The sequence below is a fragment of the Bos indicus genome, chromosome 25 (genome assembly GCF_029378745.1).
Source record: "Bos indicus isolate NIAB-ARS_2022 breed Sahiwal x Tharparkar chromosome 25, NIAB-ARS_B.indTharparkar_mat_pri_1.0, whole genome shotgun sequence".
Taxonomy (NCBI): Eukaryota; Metazoa; Chordata; class Mammalia; order Artiodactyla; family Bovidae; genus Bos; species Bos indicus.
The window spans coordinates 11,245,515-11,256,627 of NC_091784.1; the positions used below are offsets into that span (position 1 = coordinate 11,245,515).

The 11,113-nt window shown below is 46.1% G+C and overlaps 1 protein-coding gene across 1 annotated transcript in view; it reads right to left on the minus strand.

Moving 5' to 3' along the window:
• Window positions 1-10,389, minus strand: part of LOC109578109 (uncharacterized) — a 166,190-nt gene extending 155,801 nt beyond the window's left edge. The window contains exons 1-3 of the mRNA XM_070779250.1: window positions 9,096-10,389; window positions 4,183-4,236; window positions 2,691-2,851 (exon numbers count right to left, since the gene is read on the minus strand). Of these exons, the coding sequence (XP_070635351.1) occupies window positions 2,691-2,851; window positions 4,183-4,236; window positions 9,096-9,162 (282 nt within the window). The 5' untranslated portion in view covers window positions 9,163-10,389. The remainder of the gene's footprint in view (window positions 1-2,690; window positions 2,852-4,182; window positions 4,237-9,095) is intronic.
• Between the last annotated feature and the right edge of the window lie 724 nt (window positions 10,390-11,113).

The window sequence follows — 11,113 nt, forward strand, 5'->3', positions numbered from 1 at the left end:
ACGTGTCATGGAGCAACTAAGCCTGTGTGCCACAGCTACTGAGCCCAGAGCCCATGCTTAGACTCTGAGAGCAGCAACTACTGACACCCACGTGCCTTAGAGCCCATGCTCTGAAATGAGAGAAGCCATGGCAATGAGAAACTCAAGCACCGCAGCTAGAGAGAGCCCACGCGCGACGACAAAGACCCAGCATAGCCAATAAATAAACTATATACATGTCATTTAAGGGGTACAGCGCTTCTGCTTAGGATGATGAAAACATTCTAGGGGTGGAGGGTGGTGATGGTTACACAACAGGAGGATACATATTGCTATTGAAACACTTGAAATGATAAATTTTATATTATGTATATTTTACCATGATCAAAAAAAAAAATCAAAATAAAAAATAAGAAGAAACCGGGCACAAAAGAGAACCTCCTGCATGATTCCCTTAAAGAGAGGTTCAAAGATGAACAAAACTAATCCATGGTGCTGGAACTCAGGGGAGCCTTTGGGAGAAGGGACTGGAAGAGAGAAAGAGGGAGGTTATGGGAGTTTCTTGATCTGGAGGTGGCTACACAGGAGTGTTCAATCTGTAAAATTCATTGTCCTGAATACTTACGTTCACCCTTTTCCTACAAAAATATACTTAATGGATTGCCTAAGTGGCTGTAAATTTTCCATTTATGACACAATTTTTTTTTTGCCACACTGTGTGGCTTTTGGGATCTTAGTTCCCTGACAAGGGGTCAAACCTGTGCCCCCCTGCAGTGGAAGCATGGTGTCCTAGATACTGGACTGCCAGGGAATTCACTGTGCCACGAGTCTCTGAAATGAGCCCCTTCTTTCTACCCTTGTCAACGTTCAACAGTATCCACTTTTTTTAATGCTAAAAACAAATCAAACAAAATTGCAGCAGTACACAATTTGCCTTGTGAAGACTGTGGAAAAAACAACCTCTACAGTTTTGATGGACTTTAAAGGACAGCAAAGTGGCAATTCTGACTGAAACCAATATTTGGATAGTTTAAGAAGTCAGAGGCAGCTCAGAGCCACCTCACAAAAGACTCCATCCTGTGGTCTACATGAAAACATAACAAAGCAGTTTTGAGAAACTCTCATCAGCAAGCACTCCAGTCAGTTCAAAAACCCCTTACAAATGGGACATGAGACTTCAGTGGAAACTAGGCAGCCATTTATGCAGAGTGGGAAGGTTTGTCCAGGAAACACATGAGCGTCATCAGAAAGAGACCAGAGAATAGTCAGGCATTTCCGCTTGCAGGAACATGAGAAAGCTTCAGGAAAATCTTGATGAAAAAGATTTTCATCACTACAGCCACTAAGAGAATCTAGCTCATAATTCCACTTTGACCTAACCCAGTACCACCACTGTCTACGAAGGCAGACCTCATTCTACAGTGCTCCACTTAATTGTGCTTCCCAGATACTGCCTTTTTTTTTTTTTTTTAAACAAATTGAATGTTTGTGGCAACCCGGCATTGAGCAAGTCTTTCAGTTTTTCCAGGAGCATTTGTTCATTTCACATCTGTGTTACATTTTAGTGGTGTTAACAATATTTCAAACTTTTTCATTATATTTGTTAGCATGGTCTATGATCAGTGATCTTTAATCTGACTACTACAACTCCCTGAATGCTCAGATGATAACTAGCTGTCTTCAGCAATAAAGTATTTTTTAATTATGTACTTTTTATAGACATCATGCTATTGCACACAATAAACTACAATTTAGTCCAAACGTAACTTTGATATACACTGGGAAACCCTAAAATTAGTGTGACTCACTTTATTTCAATATTTGTTTTATTTCAGTGACCTGGAATCATACCTACAATCTCTCTGTGGTGTGCCTGTACAGAGATGCCCAGGGCAGGCCTGGAGTCCCCAGCTGGGTCTGGGCTGTCCATCATAGTCTGCTCCTTTGCTTACAAAGCCTTGATTTGGTTTGATTTTGCTCACCCCTGGGACCTACAATTTCCCAATTGTGACCCTCCATTTATGGTTTTTCCAGTAGTCATGTATGGATGTGAGAGTTGGACCATAAAGAAAGCTGAATGCCAAAGAATTGATGCTTTTGAACTGTGGTGTTGGAGAAGACTCTTGAGAGTCCCTTGGACTGCAAGGAGATCAAGCCAGGCAATCCTAAAGGAAATTAGTCCTGAATATTCAGTGGAAGGACTAATGCTGAAGCTGAAGCTCCAATACTTTGGCCACCTGATGCAAAGAACTGACTCATTAGAAACGACCCTGATGCTGAGAAAGATTGAAGGCAGGAGGAGAAGGAGACAACAGAGGATGAGATGGTTGGCTGGCATCACCGACTCAGTGGACATGAGTTTGAGCAAACTCCAGGAGATGGTGAAGGACAGGGAAGTCTGGTGTGCTACAGTCCATGGGTCGCAAAGAGTTGGACACAACTTAGCAACTGAACCAAACTGAACTGATCCTCCCAAGGACATAGCTTGATCCCATCCTGTGGCTATACCTGCTCCGAGGAATACCCTTCACTCCTCCTTTAATCTCCACTCCTCCCAACACTGGATCTGCCCTGGACCCTCCACAACCAAAATGGTGCCACATTCCCATGTTACTCTAGAGTCCTCGCTTGAATTTGATTTCAGGCGCTGTGGCTTCCCTGTGGCCCTCCCCCATGTCAACATGACCCCCTGGTTACTCAGTGATACTCACCTGTAAGGCCATCTGGCAAGGACCAAGCACATCAAGGGTGACCAAGCCTTGCAGACCAAGGCCACTCCCCCCCACCTGGGCCCCCTGCAGGCTGGTGCTGGTGTTAGTGGAAAAGTGATAGACGTATCTGGTGCCCACGGGGAGGTGAGGATCAGCTGACCCTGGAGGGCAGAGAGAGGGCACACGGTGTCACCTTGACAATCTGACACCTTCTGAGACTCAGCTCCACCTGGACTACTTAGGCATCCTAACTGTCACCTTCCCCTCTCATCTGGCCGGTGAGCTGCCTTCTCCCAGCTCAGGGGAAGGCTGCAGACCCCAAGAGAGTGAAGAAGAAAATGAAGATAATTACAAGGAGTGCTTAATCAACGTTACCCAGTGTTTCACGTGCTAGGCCTTCTTCTAAGGGCTTTATACACTCAAGTTTCTCAGCCTCCATGGTATCAATATTTTGATACCATATAATTCTGTTGTGGGGGCTGTTCTGTGCATTATAGGATGCTCAACAGCATCTCCAGACACCAGTGGCACGCCCCAGTTGGGACAAGCAAAAATGTCTCCAGACTTTGCAAAATGTCCCTGGTAGAAACGGTCATCCTGGTTGAAAACCACTGATCTATTTTACATTAGCTTTTGGAAGCCTCATAACAACTTTGAAGTGGGTACTCTTATTTTCTCCATCTTACAGAATTGGAAACCAAGGCTCAGAGAGGTTAACTAACTTACCCAAGGTTGCAGAGCTGGAATCCAAACCTTGACTGACTGATGATTCCTCATCTACTGCCTTGGTGGATATGAGCAGGGACAGCGGGGTGGGTTGGACAGAGTTCCCTGATCTTTTCAGAACACAGAGCTGCAGAACTGGCTAGTCTGGAGGTATTGGAGATGGTGGGGATGTGGGGGAGGTACTCTGGGGTAGATCGGATCTCAAGAGCAGAGAGTTTGTGATTCCCGAACCTTCTATTTAGACCACAGACCAATTGCAAAACACCATTAAAGCATTAATTATGACAGCTCATCCTTCTCCTGGGCTTTGAAATTGAATGAACACATTCATGTTCATTTCTTTGTGCTCAAAATATAACCACATCTCACATTCCAAAAATGCTTCCTTCTAAGCTATTTGCCCCCAGTTTCTCTCATCTACTCCACCCCATGATGCAAATAGAATCACTTGGCTGAAGATTTTACTCCACCTGGAGACCGCAGAGTATGAGGGAAAGCCCCAGGGCTTTAGGGCTGGGATGGTTTAAGGACATTTTAACCTGAGTGTGTGATTTGTTTCTCTAAATGCTGATGACTGGGTGGCCTTTGCAGAACTAGTCTTGCTCTTCCCCACTGGTCTCCCTGGGAATGTGGCTGAGGCCCTCAGGGGTTGTCCCTAATTAGACCTGGCCATGATCAGCTTCGCCTCCCCAAACCCACACCCCTCCCGCCACCCCACTCGTCTTGAGTTCACCAGAAGTGTGATAAGGTCTCCGGAGAAACTCACCTGTGCAGGAAGTCATGCAGGAGGCCGCCTGCCCCACCAGCGAGTCTGGCATTTCTGAAATCACAAATCAGATGGAACCAGGGCAAGGCCAGGAGGAGACATGTGACAGCTCCCTCCCATAGGCCACTGACCTGCTCTGGAAAGAGGACATTAAAGGGGCCAGGGGGACAAAAAGAGATTAATTCCCGCTCTCCTCTCTCGCACGCAGCTGGGAGTAACCTCCATGCACCCTCCAGCCGCCCCACTCTTCCCCATCTTGGATACTAATACCACGGTCCTCCCACTGCTCGAGCTGGCAACCTGGAAGCTGTGCTTCCCCTTCTCTCTTATCATCACCCCAAGCCCCACGTGTCGGCAAGTGCTGCCAGTTCCATCAGGTCTCCAGCCCCCCTCCCTCCGTCAGCTCATCCCTCCTTCCCTCCATCCACCTCTCTGTGGACCCCTCCCTCCCTCCAGCCATCTGTCTGTCTCTCCCTCCCTCTATCCACCCATCGACCCCTCCTTTCATTCATCTATCCGTCGGTCTCTCTCTGTCCATCTTTCTATCCATCTATCCATCCCTCTCTCCCTTACTCCATCCTTCTCTCTCTCCATTCATGTCTCGATCCCCACAGCCATCACTCCAGGCAAAGCCTCATCTTCTCTCACCTAGACCACTGCAGTAGCCTTCCAACTGTTCCGAGTCCACAGTTCATTCCCAACAGTTACAGTCATGTTTTAAAGCCCTTAATCTAATCGCATCACTCCCTGCGTAAGAGCTCCTAAGTCTCTCCCCAACCACCCCAACCCACATGCATTCATAATAAAATCCTTCCCAAGCCAGCCGGCCTCTGTCTGCCCCTTTGGCCATATCTCACCCCACTCGACCTCCAGCCATGCTGCTCCTTCTCCAGCTCAAGGCCTTTACACACACTGTTCCCTCTGGTCTCAACACTCTTCCTCCAGTTCTCACGTCCTATGCTCCTTCAGACCCCAGTGTGAGCATGTCTCCCTGTCCAGAGTAAACCCCCCCTTGTCAGTCCCTATCTTAACATCCTATTCTCTTCACAATGCTTATAAAAATGTTAATGATTTCACTATCTTGGTCATCTTCATCAAAATTGCATCCCCGAGTGCCTGGTTCCCAGTCGATACTGGAATGAATGAATGAATGAATACATGTAGCATACAGCACTTATCATGTGCCAAGCGCTGTTCCAAACAAATTATATATTCAGCGCCTTCAATCCTGACAGTTCCCTGTCGTGAGTGCGATTATTACTCCCATTTCACGGAGGCCCAGAGACTGAGACATAGTTAGTAGAGGAGCCAGGGTTTGGACCCAGGCATCCTGAGTCCACAGCCTTAACCACTACATTGTCACAAAGGAATAAGTGAGTGAATAAAGGAATGGATGAACCAAAAAAGGCAAGCCCGAAAGACTGTGGCAGTGAAGGATGGTATCTGGCTCAGCTCCCTGGTCGATCTCATAATACCTCATTCACCCACCATCTAAGCTGCAAGACAATGAGGGTATGAGCAGAACAGCCAGGGACCTCCTCAGGCTGCCAAGGATGCTCTGCTGGGGACCCTCAGACCTCTTCCCTGGCCCGTCTTCTCTCCACCCACACATCCCAACCCTCACCTGAAGACTCCCCATTTTCACCTACTCCTCATTGTCCTTCCTTCCAGCCACATGCCTGGCATTTCCTGGACATCATCCATATCCTTTCAGAACAGCCTTAGCCAGGGGTCCATCTGCAGCCATTTTCATAGAATGACTTTCCAGTAAGAGCATTTCTATTCTCAAAACCACCCCACTGTGCCTCAACTGGTAATCATGACATGTGCCAGCCTGTTTTTAATCCCTTAAGAAAAATATAGTTTCCCAAAATGGGGGCAAAGTATATTTTATGCCATTTCATTTAAACCTTTGCAATAATAGAAAACAGTATGGTATTTGGCAGAGTTTTTGCTTCCCCTGAATGTTTTGGCTCATCCAACAAAATACTCTTTGCATTAAAGTAGAATATCAATGGATAAAATCACATTTCAAAGATATTTAACTCAATCAATTTCCCTGCCAACTTGCCTTCAGCTCTTTGATCACTTGAACCCTGGGCTCCAAATTAAACATGTTCGTGCATAACCATTAAACTCCCAGTTGTGCACAGATCCAGCATTCAGCTTCTTTGTTCCACCGATAACCTCTGCATCAGCTTTTTCTGCCCAGCTACGCCAAGAGCAGTGATGCCTGCAAGCCTGGGTCTACCACGAGCTCCCAGGAAGAAGGGGTGTTCGGAGAGCATTCTGCTTGAACCAAGTCTGTTTCCCTTCCATTTTTCAAGCACTTACAAAGACATATCTAAAGCTTTAAAAAAAAGTTTCTGAAGAACAAAGACCATTCAATTATCCTACTAAACGTATCAACCAAGAAGGGGGAAATGTCGAAAACTGGGGAGTGATAAATCTTTTCATCACTTCTAGGGACAGACTGGAAATGGACTGAAATTGATGTCATCTCTACCACTCAGGAATGAAATCGAGCCTCATTTCAGCTTTCTCAGAGGTCAGGTCTGATTCCCATTCATTTATTTACCCAGCCAGCACAGACTCACTAGGCACCAACTGTGTGAGAGGCAAACAAGGGAAAATACAGTGAGCAAAACAGTTGTGACGGGACCTGCATTGTCTGGGAAGTATCTGCCAGCCACATGTGGCTAGTGGACATCTGAAATGTAGCTGGTGCTATGAAGAAGCCTTTCATTTTATGTAATTTTAATAAAATTTAAAACCTATGCTCAAGTCAGTTATCGGAAAACTTTTTAATTAAATTTTTTTAATGTTTTAATTGGAAGATTATTGCTTTCCAACTTTGTGTTGGCTTTTGCCATACTCCAGTGTGAATCAGCCGTGGGTATACACATGCCCCCTCTCTCTTGAACCTCCCTCCCACTCCCCGTGGAAAACTTTAAAAGATGTTTGAAACGACTCAGTATGTGAAAGAATTGGGGGTGGGGATTTGAGCTAATTTTTATTAAATGATGGAATCGTCATTCTCCACAAAGCACATTATATAAAACGAAGTGATATAGTACTATGATGGAGAAGGCGATGGCACCCCACTCCAGTACTTTTGCCTGGAAAATCCCATGGACGGAGGAGCCTGGTAGGCTACAGTCCGCAGGGTCGCTACAATCAGACACGACTGAGCGACTTCACTTTCACTTTTCACTTTCATGCATTGGAGAAGGAAATGGCAACCCACTCCAGTGTTTTGCCTGGAGAATCCCAGGGACGGGGAAGCCTGGTGGGCTGCCATCTATGGGGTCACACAGAGTCGGACACGACTGAAGCGACTTAGCAGTAGCAGCAGCATAGTACTATGATATAAACCTAGTGTTTTCAAGAATTCTTTGCATGTTTAGCCCCACTCTTGCCTTATCACATTCTACAGAATACACCATAAATAGTCTTGCTTCATGTCCAAATTTACCTTGTTTGATAAAATCTGAGGATCCATGCCTTGACTTTAACCCCTACTTCTGTCTTACCCAGAATGGTTGAGATAACTATTTCATATTTCCCATCTTTACTGTCTCAAATAAGTACTTCTCCACTCAATACTAAAACCTCATCATGTCCCACTCCCAAAGTCAAAAGCATAATGACTTCATTCATCTCTTTCAACTCAACATTTTAAGATATCTAATAAGAGATCAAGCATTTGCAATGAATATTTAGCATTCAAATGTTCTAAGTATAAAGGACACACTGGATTTCGAAGAACAAAATAAAACTCATTAATAATTTCTATATTGATTACATTTTCTAATGATATTTTAGATATTTTGGGTCAAGTACAATAACTGGCCACCTGATGCGAAGAGCTGACTCATTGGAAAAGACCCTGAAGCTGGGAATGATTGAAGGCAAAAGGAGAAGGGTGCAGCAGAGGATGAGATGGTTGGACGGCATCACTGACTCAATTGACATGAATTTGAGCAAATTCCGGGAGACGAGAAGGACAGGGAAGCCTGGTGTGCTGCAGTCCATGGGGTAAAAAAGAGTCAGACACGACTTAGCGACTGAACAACAATTACAATATACTTTTACATTAATTTCAGGGCTTCCCTGGTGATCCTAGTGGTTAGGAATCCACCTGCCAATGCAAGGGAGACAGGTTGGATCCCTGGTCCATGAAGATTCCGCATATTGTGGGACAACTAAACCCACGCATCACAACTACTGAGCCAGTGCTCTTCAACAAGAGACACCTCTGCTAGGAGAATGGACGCTTACATATGTATGGCTGAGTCCCTTTGCTGTTTACCTGAAATGACTTCCACAACATTGCTAATCAGCTAAACCCAGTACAAAATTAAAAGTTGTTTTTCTTTTTAAAAAGCCCCCACTCACAACTAGAAAAAGCCCATGCGCAGCAATGAATATCAGGGCAACCAAAATAAAATTTTAAAAATGCTTTAAAATTTTACCTTCTAACACTTTTTAAATGTGGCTACTTGAACATTTAAAATTACATATTGGCTTGCACTGTATTTTTAGTGGATAGCACTGTCTTATACCTTCCTGCAATAAACAGACAACAAATTCAAGTTCATCTCACATTGTTACCGTGCAGACTGCTAAGCATCCTTGCACACAGGCTTGGGGAGCCTAGAAGTCAGAGTTTCCTCACTTAGGATTTCAAATCTGGACTCTGGATTCCAGAGGATGTTGGTGAAAGATGGGAGTGAGAGAGAGACGAGGGACCCACTTGTAATCTCTCCTTCCTTCTCCCCCCATGAAAGGTAAAACCAAGAATGTGCAGAAGGACCGGTAAACAGGCATCTGGCTATAAAAACACCATCCCAAGTGGATCTGGGCTGCCGCCCCTTCGCCCCAACAGAATAAGGTTGAGCAGCTTTACTTACTCCCTGCAGTCGCTGGCACCAGCACCCAGAACAGGACCAGACCAAGGAAGCCCAGGAGCGCTGGCATTGCCGCTGGCCCAAGGCAGCCCCACGCCACCAGCCTTTCTCTGCAGGGCAACTCCAAACAGTCCAGAAAGGAGCCTTCTCTCCCAAAGGAGAGGGTTCAGCTTCAATCCACTCTCCCAGCAAGCAGGGAATGGGAAGGGGAGGAGGGGGCTTCCAGGGCAAAGACCCAGCCAATCAGAAGCCTCTAAAAAAGTTCTTAGCCCCAGGAGGGAGGGAGGAAGGGGGTGCTTCTGATCAGTGAGGGGGAAAAAAATCCCTTTTCTGTCTAGGAAAAAAAGAAAAAGATTTGCCTCTTCAAGTCTTGTAAATAGAGCTCTTGGGGCAGAAGGCAGTGTAGCATGGTTGGCCCTTTTTTGTGTGTGGTCTAATGGATAGAACATAACATTTATCATTTTAGCCATTTGAAAGTGGTAATTTGGTGGCATTGAGTACATTCGTGACATTATGCAACCATCACCACCATATTGAGTTCTGAGGTCTGATTTGGGGTTTGTTATTCCCAGTACTTAGTTAGGGTGGGCAAAGTAAACAGAAGGGCCAGCCTAGCCTCAGAAATGGCTCTCCGCAGCTGAGGGGTCTTATTTCCATGCTTCAGGCCCAAGGCCTCCCTCCTGCACACATGAGGACCACCAGCAGAGAAGCAGGGCAAGTCTTCTGGGAAGCCTGATGGTCCACTCACACGTACTCCCAGGCTCCCTGCCATCCATCGGCACCCCCTGGTTTTTGGGCTGCAGGCAGCCGAGCTCCTCAGCTACCACCTCTTTCAGCCCCTGCAGGTCTCATGGACTAGCCCCTCCTCTTATGCATCTGCTTCCACAATAAGTGTGCTTTCCTTTTCTTTTTTTTTCTTTTTTGGCTGCAACTCATGACATGCGACATGCAGGGAACTTCCCTAACCAGGGATCGAACACATGCCCCCTGCAGTGGAAGCACAGAGTCTTAACCACTAGACCACCAGGGAAGCCCCACATGTGCTTTTTTACAAACCCCTTTGAGATGGGTGGCAGAATGGTAAAGAATCCGTCTGCCAGTGCAGGAGACGCAGGTTTGATCCCTGGGTTGGGAAGATCCCCTGGAGAAGGAAATGGCAAACCACTCTAGTATTCTTGCCTGGAAAATCCCACGGACAGAGGAGCCTGGCCGGCTACAGTCCATGAGGTCGCAAAGAGACATGACTGAGCACACGTGCATTGAGATAGGTCATACAATTCTCCCATTGAAAGTACACAATTCAGTAGTTCTGGTACACCCACAGGCTTGTACAACCAATACCAGCACCGATTTTAGAACATTTTCATCACCGTGAAAGATACCCCCACCCCCCCACAAGCGGTCATTCTTCATTTCCGTCACCCCAGTCCCTGGTCCCCAGTGGTCTGCTTCCTGTCTCCATGGATTTGCCCCTTTGGGACACTTCCTAGAAATGGAATCATTCAACTCGTGGCATGTTATGCCTGGCTTCTTTCACTGGGCACCACATTTTCAAGGTTCAGCCATGTACTAGCCTCTGTGTTTCATTCCTTTTTATAGCTGAATATTGTTCCATCGAGTGGGTAAAGCACATTTGTTTGTTCATTCACCTCTTAACAGTTAAATGTAGCTTTCTTAAATGAACACCAACTTGACTGACACGTTATGTTCTATGGAAATAACCAATTATGCTTTTAGACTTGGGCCATTTTCTTTTTTAAATTTTATTTATTTATGGCTGTACTGGACCCTTGTAGCTGTGGGGGCTTTTCTCTGGCTGCAGTGAGCAGGGGCTCCTCTCTAGTTGTGGTGTGCGGGCTTCTTTTGTTGCAGAACACAGTCTCTAGGCGCACAGGCTTCAGGAGCTGCCACTCACGGGCTATAGAGCACAGACTCAACAGTTGTGGTGCACGGGCTTAGTTGCTGTGAGGAATGTGGGATCTTCCTGGACCAGGGATCGAACCCGTGTCCCCTGCACTCGC